Source organism: Lissotriton helveticus, chromosome 3_1 (assembly GCF_964261635.1).
Source record: "Lissotriton helveticus chromosome 3_1, aLisHel1.1, whole genome shotgun sequence".
Classification (NCBI taxonomy): Eukaryota; Metazoa; Chordata; class Amphibia; order Caudata; family Salamandridae; genus Lissotriton; species Lissotriton helveticus.
This window is the reverse complement of record NC_136061.1, coordinates 1,778,743,202-1,778,755,747: the sequence shown is the minus strand read 5'-3', so window position 1 is coordinate 1,778,755,747 and position 12,546 is coordinate 1,778,743,202. Positions and strand designations below refer to the sequence as shown.

At 52.0% G+C, this 12,546-nt stretch overlaps 1 protein-coding gene across 5 annotated transcripts in view; it reads left to right on the top strand.

Annotated features, from left to right (window-relative positions):
- Positions 1–2,655: 2,655 nt before the first annotated feature.
- Positions 2,656–12,546, top strand: part of LIN28A (lin-28 RNA binding posttranscriptional regulator A) — a 136,106-nt gene continuing 126,215 nt past the window's right edge. For 2 of the 5 annotated variants that reach the window (XM_078682649.1, XM_078682647.1), the window contains exon 1: positions 3,315–3,487. In XM_078682649.1, coding sequence (XP_078538775.1) covers positions 3,460–3,487 — 28 coding nt within the window. In that variant the 5' untranslated portion in view covers positions 3,315–3,459. Of the gene's footprint in view, positions 2,777–3,314; positions 3,488–4,505; positions 4,631–12,546 lie in introns of those variants that run through there. The other 3 variants (XM_078682650.1, XM_078682646.1, XM_078682648.1) reach the window with 3 other exon arrangements.

Sequence of the window (12,546 nt, the reverse complement as noted above, 5' to 3'; positions counted from 1 at the left end):
ACCGGACTCCGCCAGGCACCCGCGGCCGATGTTGTTCAACTGAAACCCGGCTGGGTCAGTACTCGAGGCCCCGGCTTACACACTGGAGTAGGCCCAAATATGAAAGACGGTGTAACTTCGTCAATCAGAGCGAGAAAAACTCCGGGATTTCCCCCCTGGGCTCAGCAACGATTCAGACACCCGGGAGTCGGGCGGAGGTCAGGATTAATTGCAGGATAGGTCCGCCATCGGCGGAGGTCGATGGAGCCAGGAGCTTATGCAGCCATCTTGGTTGCTGGCGTAGCTCCTCCCCCTCGAGAATGGGTGAGATTTGACCAAGCTGAAGGGAGGTGGGGACACAGCCAGTGGAAAGAGAGGAGTTGATGATTTTGGTCCATATAGGGGCAATGATAAAATGTAAGTTCTTGAACCAAAAGGGCGGGAAGAGGATCTTTGGAGTGGGAGGAGGGCTTTAGTTTGACAATGATATTAGTGATCGTAGATTCAGATACTGGACTAAAATCACTCCATGAGGCATTGTTTTTAGCAGGGGGGCTTATTTACAGAAAGGTATCTTGTTGGGGGAGAGCAGGGAGGGGATGAGAGGGATCGAGAGGTGTGGAAAAAGTGGACGGAGGAGAGTTAGGAGTGTTGGGGAGGGTGTATAGGATGGGGGTAGGTTGTAGTGAGAGTGGGAGGGAAGAGAAGGATAGTTCGATCTTGTTGATTTTGTTCGTGAAGAAACTGGAAACTTTTTCGCATCTGTCAATAGAGGCTAATATTTTAGGAGGGCCAGTGGAGGTTTGTTTTTTAGCAATGTTAAAGAGTTCTCTAGGGCGTTTTCTGGCTTGATCAATTTGTGATCGTAGAAAGGAGGCTTTCTCATTAAAGATATGTTTTTTGTACTGGGCTCTAGCAGTTCTAAGGTGAGCCATATTGTCAACGGTTGGATGATTCCTCCAAACCCGTTCAGAATGTCTAAGGGTCCGTCTTTCGTTATTAAGTTCAGAATTGAACCAAGACGTAGGAGCGTTGCTTTTTTGTTGTTTGAGTTTGATTGGAGCAATTTGGTTGAGGGCTTCAAGAAGTTCCCCTGTGATTCAGACACGTTTTAAGGCATGGGCAAAGTGAGCCCTGGCCCAGGGCCCCAGCCTTTCAGGGGGGACCCCTGATAGAGCCAGGTCTGTTCTACAAAGAGTCTTGCCCTGATTACCTTGAATAATTTTTAAACAGATTGTTGTAACTAGCATTTTTCTATCATTTATTTTGAATGTGTGAGAGTCTATTACAGACATTTTGCCGACAAAATGTGTTTATGTTTCAAGCAAAATCGATAAAACAAGTTTCTTTTAGATCAGTACAGGACCTCACATATGAGAAATGGAAGGGTGTGACAGAGATTATTTGCAATAATATTAGTGAACTGCTGCTGTGTTACAATATTTAAAATACACATCACTATCCCTGAATATCAGCAATATACACATTTAGAATTTGACCAAAGAGGGCATGAAAGAGCTGAAACTGGATCATAAAATCAAAGTGGCCCACAAAATACATCTGGCCCAGGGCCCCCAAAATCCTTAGAACGTCCCTGCTGTGATTTCTACTGTTTCCCTCTGGGCTCCCACGCCTTCCCTCCCTCTGCCTCTATCAATCAACCCTGTGCTTCGGGATGATCTCCTCCTTTTCCCCTGTACCTTCAAGGATGCCCCCCTCCCACGGTGGTCTCGTTTGGTTCTCCCTCGCGCCCCTGCGATCTCTCCTGGTCTCCCGCGCATCCAGCGATTTCGCCTGGATTTCCCGTCATCCTCTTGATTTCTCCCGTACCTTCAGTGAGCGCCATTGTTATTCCCCCGTGTCACCTATGACCTGTTAACAGTGTGCCTCCAGTGACCTCTCCTGTACTTACCCTGTGCTGTGCCCCAGATATCCCCTACTCCCCCGTATGCCTAGGGTTGTGGTTGCCGTTTGCCCTGTGTCTTTCTCTAGTGGTCGCGCCCACACTTCCCTCTTGCCCCTAGTGGTCGCGCCCACACTTCCCTTGTGCCTCCGGCTGTTTCCAATGCGCTCCTAGTCGTCCCCTCTCTCCTGTATCCATTCACTTCCTATGCGCCTGTATGATGATAACCCCTCTCTGCCCATTGCCTGCCTTGTGCGGCGGCTCAAGATGCCTCCATAAAAGCATCCTTTGTGCAGCTGTTCCGTCACCTGGATCCGCAGGGTGATTAGGGCCCGGCTGCGGCTCCCACTGAGCACGGCGCTGACAAGCGAGCACACAGCACTGTTATCTGTCCCCTCCTCTCCCTCCAGATAAGACCCCCCACCCTGGGCAGGCCTGCCTGCAAAAAAAAAAAAAAAACACTTTCCCAGCCCAAATGCTGTGAGCCCTTTCATGTCCACAGCCTCGGAGGGGGAGGGGCAGGTCATGTCAGGCTGGTCAGTTTGCAGGCAAATTGGCCAGGGGAGGAAGGAGCCATGGGGGAGGGGGCGAGCAAGGAAGGGAGGGGTAATCCATTTCTGCCTTGACAGGTAGCCTCTGGGCCCTGATTGGACGGGTCCTGGCCCCCACCCAGAGATACCCCAAACCCCTGGAATGTGAGATTATTCCCAGGACCGCCGTCACGTGCCTTTGACCGACAGGGAAAGAGGGGCAGGGCACAAGGCGTTGGACACCCAGGATATGAGGATGCCCCCAATGTCCATTGTCCATGGGGGTCTGCGTGCCAAGGCGTCTAGCAGGGGCTCCTGAGCTGAAGAGGGCAAAGAAGCCCCAAGGGGGGCAACATGGCCGAAGGTGACTGCTCATGGGACCAGCATGGGGGGGTTAGGGGCATCCATTAGGAGAGAAGGCAGCTTGACAGCAGGCTATTTTTTTTGTGGGGGGGGCATCCATTAGGAGAGAAGGCAGCATGACAGCAGGCTATTTTTTTGAGGGGGGTAAGATGGGGGAGACGGCATTCCCAATAGGTCTGGGTGCTTTCATGTATTGCAGTTGGTTGATGGGGGTACGCATGTACGTCATCTGCGAAAGGAGGTTTGGAGAGTATGTAAAGATCAGATGCATCGTGTGCATCCACCAGGGAGGGGGTCCTGCCTCGTTGGGGGCCTTCTCTATCTGAAAGGCACTGTTTGCAATCTTGATTATTTGGGGTGTCAACTACTTCTGGGTGTGGCGAGGCCCGAGGAGTGATTTTGGGATGTCCGGGGCTCTAGTGGCTGCTTTATGGGGGGGAAGGAGGGGGGGGGGGGTCTGCTTGGTCCAGGAAGGGGCGGGAGGAGGAAGCAGGGGCAGGGGCCTGTCATTGTATTGCTGAATTTGGGATCCTTTCAGAGTCGGGCCCTCCCCCCTCCATTGTGCCGGTGGAGATGTGATCAGGACTGGCCTGAGGTTTGCAGTGGTGCGGGGTGGGGCGCTGGGAGAGCCCGTAGGCTGTGGAGGGGGAGAGCTGGGAAAGGCCCGGGCTGCAGAGGGCCAGGATGGGCTCGGTCTCCAACCAGCGCACAGGTGAGGGGTCTCCGGCTTCTTCGGGGTACATGGGTGGGACACTCTATTTAGGGGTTGGGGGGCTGGTATTTATCCAGTGGGAGGGCATGTCGGTTATTGTAGTGAGGATTGAGCTTAAGTCCTAAATGTATGCCCATACGTCCTGGGAAAGGGTGCGAGCTTCCTGTCCCGGGCACTGCCTGAGCATTTCCTACAAGGACTGGGATGGGCACGGAGTGACTCGAACACGGTGAAGTCCAGCTGTCTCTTTGCGTGTTCCCGGTGGGTGGGGATATACACAGTACATGGGGAGTCCTAATCACAGGGTCTTCTCATAATTGCTTGGGGGGTGGGGGGGGGGGTAAAAACAGCTTGAAGTGAAAAGGGGTCAGTGTGGCCATGTGGACATCATGTGAATGTTCGTGAATGTTCCCAGGAGTGGGTGCCTGTCCAAGGGAATTAGTGTGTCCTGGGTCGGACCAACTCTTGATAAGAGGGGGGGGGGGCGCTCAGATACTGAAAAGTAAGGAAGCAGTCGTGGATTCGGGCGGGCCCGCACGAGTCCAGAGGCGCATCTCTATGGAACCTGGGCTCAAAGGGGGTGCACAGGCGAGATGTGGGGGGTCTGTAGAGTGCTGTATGATAAGATGCATGGATAGCTCCAGAGCGAATGCTGGTGGTAGTTCTGGGGTGTGTAGGCGCCATTCGTCTAAGATTATCCCAGGGCTAATTGGCCGTGTCTAGGCCGGCCACTGTGCTCCTGGGTGGGCCCGGTGTGTTGGCTACTGACTCGTGGGCATAGAACTCCGGGCTGCAGTTACCCACCCCTTCTTTAAAACTAGTGCCAGCACCGGTGGCTAGACGGGTTCTACCCCCTCCTGTTGGTGTCTTTGACGAGGCAGCACGTGTATACTTACCGGTGTAGTGAGACCTGCTTTTGCCCAGCACACGCGTGCATTCTGGGATTTATAGTCTCGGGTCTTTCTACCGCGGCGGCACACCTGACGGCAATGACGAGTGAAAAGGAAGCCCAGGCCTGGAACCGGTGGGACACCCGGAGGTCTGGGTTCTGTCTAAGGACAGTGTGGCTGCAGCAGAGTAGGGCACGGGGGTCCCAGGCCGGAGGGTCCTCACACATGGAGCTCGGACTCACTAATGCCCAAGGTATGCGTCCCTGGGGTGGGCTCAGGGGTTGTAGCTTGCTGCGCTCTGGCGCATGGGTTTCTCATCCTGTAGGAGAGGAGGGCGCAATAATTAGATGGGGTCTCTTTAAGAGAGTGAGTTAGGACAGATTAGCGTTGGGAAAAATCAGAATGAGCTATTGGATCAGTTTAAGCGTGGGAATTGGCGGGCACCTATTTTTTTGACTAGTGTTCTGACCGCTAGATAGAAGTGTATTTTTAACATGAGGCGGGGTGACCAGGAGTCCCGGATTTGCAGGGACATTCCCGGGTTTTCACCAGCTGCTCCGGCAGATTTAGTGATATTTGACTCGTGCCCGGTTTTTATGGGGGTCGACTGAAAACAGTGAGGTACTTTTTTTTCAAGGTGTTCTAAAGCTGTGCTAGTTAGCAGCTGTTATAAGTAAGCAATTTAATTAACAGGATGTTCGTTTCAAAAATTACATTTTTTTGTGCTTCTTCTGTGTCCTCTGTTCCTATGTTGATTAGACTGTCATTCTGCACCACCCCGATGTTGTGAAATTGTAGTCCTTTTTTTTCTATTTTCGCAAAATGTCCCGGTTTTGGGTTCTTAAGATCCGGTCAGCCTAACAAGAAGGGCATTTGCTGCCGTTTGCAGTAGATTACTGGAGTCCCACGACCATTTCCTTGAGTGATTGGGGGTACTGTTGGCTTTAACAAGAAGGGGGTACATATCCAGTTTTGACGTACCTCGCTCGAGTCTGGACTGGCAAGGGCCTAGAACCTTGTGGAGGGTAGGTAGCTGAGAACAATAGGTAGGTTAATGTAATGGCCTTCTAGACAACCGAACGATGGCTTGATGTAGCTTCTGGGGATTGTACTTTCACTTTTAACACTGTACAGGTGGGCTCAAAAACTCAGAAGTACAAATGCTGACGGCGTCACGTGACCCGAGGCAGCGATGGGCGTGCTAGGCTTGGAGTGCAGAGGCCATGCGATGCCAGCACACTCCGGTGGATGGCGAAGAGCTGCATAGCACAGTTTATACTTCTCACTTGTCACATTGCTGTACCTCTCTATTTATCGCACCCGATCGTTAATATCACCGCGCTAGGCAACAAGGGGCCTCTGATATTACTCCAGACGCCCAGCCTCCGTAACACAAGCGTTGAGAGAGAGATACAGCTCTCAACATTTTTTAATACATTTATTTTGTGGATAATCGGGCAAGGCGCAGGAGACCGAGTATTTGCCACGCGTCACACAGTGTGACGTGCAGGGAATCCAAGATCCGACCACAGTATTCCTAGTTTTGTTCAGCAGTTCAACAATACGACCAAGTGTCTCCCACACCAGGATTTCACCTCTCTCGGCGCCGGAGGGCTCTCTTAACCTCTGTAGATTGAGACGTCTCTGGCATGTAGATTGGGCTGTCTTCTGACAAACAGCTGGGGGGATTTTTCCATAGCCCATGGATAGCAGATCTGTTTCACTCAGATAGTGGGGGCCAGGCTCCATTCTTAACCTGTAGATTTGGGGTTTATTTTGAGTCATGTGATAAGCACCGCATCCCCTACATTTACCCCCTGTTGAGTGTTCACAGATCAGACCTGATAAACTGGCCACTAATTAACAGACCGTGTGGATTTTGATTAACTAAACACCTAAAACCTGCATGTAACTCCCCATTGTGACACCAGAAACAGTAACCTATAGACAAGTCTCTTTGCCATGTAGCTGATGGTCTCTGCTTAGCCTGCATATAGCCAGTCATATCGAGGGGTGCTCTCGTATTCTTAACCTGTAGACTCGCATCACCCTAAAAATGTGAACCCTTCAGCAAACCTATGGCTAGAGCTCTTCACTCACCCTGTAGATTTTCATTTATTTACTAGAGGGTTGTATTTTGCGGACCACATTAAGTCGAATGAAGAGAATCCATTACCAGTGTGTGAGTGTGTGTGTGTGTGTGTGTGTATATATGTGTGTGTATGTATGTATATGTGTGTGTGTGTGTGTGTGTGTATATATATTTTCTATCAAGCACGTTATTGGATACACGTTATATCACTTGTACCAATACTACATGTCATAGAGAAGCAGGTTGATACAGTAGAGCTGCAAGACAACTATAAACACACCTGCGATGCTCTAAGTGGATATTTATTCCTCATTTGTAAAACGGGATGTAATCCAGGGTACAGTTATGTAGGTTGTTCCTGGATTACAGTTGCGAGTCGGAGTAGTGGCGGGGAGCTAGGTATTGATTCAACGTTGCAGTAGACATTATGTTATTCTTCTCTTGACCATGATGAATAAAGGCACCTTTGAGAGCCGGGCAATGTTCTTCCAAATCTTCTGTACTGCCCCTGAAATGGGCTTTTGAAGAGTTTTTACTGCTTGTGTTGTGGAATTTAAAGCACCTGTCCTCCTTTGTTTCAGGAATTTGATTTTCCCTAGGACATGTAGTTGTTGAGCAAATAACTTGGCGTGCTATCAAGTACCATCTGGTATGTTACACATGCCCAGGGCCATTGGAATTATGCAACTGTGCGGCCACTTCGTTTTTGCATAATTTTAGTTTTGTCACATAAACTATCATCTACTGCATGATCTGCAGATATCAACAAAAAAATCTCTTCTCGCTCAAATGGTTCAAAAGTTACTAAAAACGCAGCAACACTTCTTGCAGCACAGTGGAAGGTCCTTTGTAAAGGTTGACTGGTCACCTTTCTGTTGCTTATTGCTTTATCAGGGTGTAAAACTGGTACTAAGTAGGTGCAAGCAATGCCCAGATATTGTTTATCACAAAATGTGCCATATAACCCCGCATAATTTGCTTTTTTTTACTACATAATTTACTGAAGCCGGACACGTAATATGGCCCTCCCCTACTGCATGATTCTAGTGGCCCTGCACATGTCATCCTAGCTGTGCAATGTGTTTATCAGTGGAGAGCTAGTTTAAAGATGTCAGGATTGGCAAGATGTGTTTAGTTTTCTTTGCGGTCAATTGTAGGAACTAGGGGATAGTGATTTTTCTCATGATTTTTTTCATGTAGAGAAACTGGAAGTAGAACTTGCTTCCTCTGATTCCACATGCAAAAAGAACAGTGGTTCTGTAGGGTAAAACAACAATATTTCCTTTTATCACAATTTTAATTTCTAAGACAAGTTATTTACTGCAAAAAGCATTCCAGGGGAACACACAACAAGGATTCAGAAACCACAATTGAATCAGGCTTGCATGTTTTATGCAAATTTCAAACATTTTGTTTCACATATACATGATAATTATGCAACTAAAGGCTGCCAACGGTGTGAATATCAAAGTGAATTCTGACCAAGTGACATTGCGTGAGCAGTGGCAAGGTGATTGCGTAATATATAAAAGGTGGTTAAAATGTGTACACGTTTGTGAGAGGCCAGGGTAAACAGCAATACAATGGCCCTGTCGCTCCAATTGCTTTCAATGTTTTGCAAGCTGGGCCTTGAACTGGACCAGGAGATCGTCGATGTTTCAACCATATATAAGCGATATTAAAGCATCATGCGGGTCTTCATCAGGACTATAGAGTTGGGGAGTGGCAGCCTAACAATAACCGGAGCAATGAAGGGTAAAGGTCAAGTCAGGGTAAGATGGCCCATCTGGTCACAATCGGGCCAGTTGTTATGCTGAGCCAAATACGGTAGAAGGTCTTCACGGATGCCTTATTCGAAAGTGGAATGAATCCGGGATACCTTTTTTTATTCCACTTTCGAATAAGGCATCCATTTTTTTTTTTTTTTTTTTAAATATATTTTTATTGCAGGAATCAGCAAACTGTTACATATATGACCATCACCAAAATTCCACTGAAATCAACTAACCGCATCCCGCTCACCCCCCGCAGCACATTTTCATACATAATCATTCAGCCCACAGTCCAAAGGCTGGGCGATAAAATCCAGCGGGAGCTCAGCAGGAGCGCAAGGCTGGTCCGGATGATCCACTGTCCGTCATCTGCTTTTCTAAACAAGCCCCAAAATCCAAAAGAAAGTCCCACCCATAAAACACTACAATACAAAAAAAAGGAAAAATTCCCTCCCCAACCCACCCCCGCCATCAGTGTATGGTAGCAGCCGCAAAGGGATTCGTGAGAGACCCAAGATGAGCGTATCAGAAACAGAAAACGCACTCGCCTATCGGGACTCAGGGCGCGCTGCAATCTCACCATCAGAGTCGCCAGGGGCGCAATAGTCTCTGAGGGCCTGTACTAGCGTCTCCCATTCTAGCGCTGCCTCCTGTGCTTTTTCGTTACGCTGTCTCCCAGCCAGTTGGTATCTCAACGTGCTTTCTCCCGCCGCCCACTTCAAGAGTTCGCTATGCCACCTGTTCCCAGTCGGACCAGCACGTGCCTTCCAGTTCCTGGTCACCTCTCGTTTGGCCAATAAAAGCCCTAAATCAATAAATTTACTGGAAATTTTGTTTTTGGGGGTATGTGGAAACCAATGCAAGAGACCCACCGCCGCATCGACCGACAGTGGTCTCCCCGTCACCTCCGTCAGGGTCCTCTCCACTTCCACCCAGTAGGAGGACAAACCCGGGCAGGCCCACAACATATGTAGGAGGTCCGCCTCCGGCGCCGGGCATCTGGGGCAGGTTGCTGAGCCCGTGGCGAAGTACTGTTGGATTTTCGCCGGGGTCAGATATGCCCGATGGAGTATGTAATAGTGGACCAACTGAAAACGGGCGTGGCGCGTCCCCTTCCAGGCCCGTCGTACGAGCTGAGACCAGGTCGCTTCCGGGATTTCCTTGCCTATGTCTGCCTCCCACCGGGCCTTCAGGGTCGTAAGGGGGGTCAGCCCTTCATTGATCAACCTACCGTAGAGGCAGGTGACCGCCTTCACCGTGCCCGCAGACATCATGACGTATTGGCACACCGGAGACGTAGGAGGTTCCTCCCGTCCGCCTTTCCAATGTGCCTGGATCGCACGGACCAGGGCCAAGTGCAACAGGAAGTCACCGTGGGGAATCCCGAAGCGGTCAATGAGCTCCTGAAAGGGCAAAAGTACCCCAGCCTCATAAAGATCCCCCACCAACTGCAACCCCGCGCCTTCCCAGTCCGCCAAACGCGACCAATCGCCGCCATGGGGCAAGGCCGTCAACATCCCCAACGGTATTTCAGGCGCATACGGTATCCGCAATTGTCCCCGGGCGTGAGCCCGGTTCCAACATAGGCGAAGGGTCTTTTCCTCCAACGTCAGATCCTGCAAGGCCAAGCGTTGGCGTAGAGCTATGAAGGATAGGACATGCCTGGCTATCCCTATACCCCTCCTGTCCTCCGGGCCACGGAATTCCCTGGCAATCTCCTGGGTGAGGGTCTGGAGCTGCGCCGCCAGATAGTATTTCTCAAGATCCGGCACCGCGAGTCCCCCCTCGGCTTTCGGCCTCATCAGGGTCTTAAGGGCCACTCTACGGCGGCCCGAGCCCCAGAGGAAGCCGACTATCATCGACCGGAGGAGCCTAAAGGTGGCTGGCGGGATCCAAACCGGTAGCGCCCGGAAATAGTACAGCAGCCGAGGAAGGGCCACCATTTTGAGGAGAGCGACCCGCCCCGCCAACGAGAGCGGTAGCGTAGCCCAGAAGTCCATATTCCCCCGTAAAGCTCGACTGCATCTGGTAATGTTTCCGTCTAGGAGGTCAGATGGATCATGATAGATGTACACTCCCAGGTACCTGAAGCAGTCAGGTTCCCTTCTAAGCTCTCTATTGAGGACCGGACTAGGGGTGCCTCTGCGAACCGGGAAAAGGCATGTCTTGGCCCAATTCACTCGTAGGCCCGAGACCACCCCAAACGCCGTGAGCGCCGTCTCAGCTCCATGTAAGGCCCCGACTGGGTCCTCAAGGAAGAGCAACAGGTCGTCGGCATATAACGAAACGTGGTGCGGGCCCGAAGGTGTCCAGAACCCACTGTAATGCGCCCCCGAACGGAGTAGCAATGCGAGGGGCTCCACCGCTAGCGCGAAGAGAAGTGGGGATAACGAACAGCCCTGTCTCGTACCCCTTTCTACTGGGTACTCCGAGGAGATTAACGGACCCGCCCGAACCCTGGCCGATGCGGAGGTATATAAAACCGCGGTCCACCTGATGAAGCCCTCGCCGAGACCGAATCGCCGCAACACAGCGTGTAGGTAGTCCCATTCCAGGCTATCAAACGCCTTCTCTAAGTCCACCGATAGGACCACCGGGCACGGGGCATCCACCAGCGGGTCCCCCAGCAAGCGGAACAACCTACGGATGTTCATTGTTGTGTTGCGCTTGGGGATGAACCCAGCCTGGTCCTCATGCACCAGGGAGGTCATATGGCCCAGCAGTCTCGAGGCCAAGATGCTGCTCAGAATCTTATAATCGACCGTCAGCATCGATAAAGGACGGTAGGACGCCGGATCGGTCGAGTCCCGCCCCGGCTTGAGGAGGGGAACCACCAGGGCCTCGCGCATCGAGCCAGGCAGTCGGCCAAGCCTCTTCGCCTCTCTATAAACAGTCACCAGTCTTGGAGCCAAAAGGTCGGCATAGGCCGCGTAAAATTCCACAGGAAGACCATCCAGGCCTGGGGTCTTATTCCGCGCCATCTTCTTAATGGCGCTGCGGACCTCCCCTAGTTCAATATCGGACCCCAGGGCTTTCGCCACGTCGGGCTCCACTACTGGGAGCTCCAGGGGCCTCAGATAGTCCTCGAGAAGGTCAGGGTCTTTGGCAGCACGACTGCGATACAACTGGTCATAGTAGTGCCGGTAGCAGCCTAAAATCTCCGGTTGAGTGTGCACCATGGTCCCATTCGCCATGCGCATGGACGTCGTCAGTGAGGTCTGGCGCGTAGGGCTAGCCAGCCATGCCAGCAATGCGCTCGACCTATCCCCTTCTGCAAGGGACCGAACCGCATAGGCCTTGTAGTCGAAGCAGCGCAGCCGCTCAACCTCCGCCGCCACCGCCTCCCTTGCCTCCGCCGTGCGTCCCTGGAGTTCAGGGTGCCCGGGGCGGCGGAGTTCCAACTCACGGAGCCTCCGATCAGCCACGTCCAAGTCCTCAAGGATAACCCGCCTCACCCCTACCTTCTTGGAGATGCAATAACCCCTTACCACCACCTTAAAAGCGTCCCATTCCAGTGCCCTCGAGCTCGCAGAGCCCCCATTGGACGCGAAATACTCCTCGATCTTATCACCTAAGTCCGCTCTGAATACAGTGTCCTCGAGGGTCTCGGGGCGTAACTTCCAGGTGGGCACCGCCGGCGCCCCTGGAAACCAGCGAAGGGCCAGCAGGAGGGGATTATGGTCCGAAACGGTCCTAGTCAAGTATTCGGAACGGACGGCCGCTGAAACCAGTTCAGTCGAGCCAAGAAACCCGTCCAGCCGAACGTGCAACTCGTGAAGACCCGAAAAATAGGAGTAATCTCTAGCCTCAGGGTGTTGCGCTCTCCAAATATCCGTCAGACCCCACCGTGCCTGCCAGTCCCTACGGCCCTTGGCCACACGGCGGACCGGAGAATCAGGAAGGGGCGGGTGTGAACGATCGGTCTCCACATCCACTACCGAATTGAAGTCCCCACCGAGCAGGAGGGGCCCCGTGAAAAAGTGGGCCAGCGAGCCCGATAACCTAGAAAGGAAGGCAATCTGGTCGATGTTAGGTGCGTAAACACAGCAAACGTTCAGGGCCCTCCCCCCCAGAGTACCCGAGATGGCCACGTAGCGCCCCTCTGGATCTACCACTGAGTTTGTGACCTGGAAGGGAACCCCAGCCCGAATCCAGATTAGCGCCCCCCTGGCATACGCTGAGTACGACGTATGAAAGACCTGCCCCCTCCATCTGCGCTGTAGCGCCGCCCCTTCCGCCTTGGTCAAATGGGTCTCCTGCAGCAGCGCCATTTGTATTCCCCTACGCACTAAATAAGCGTGGACT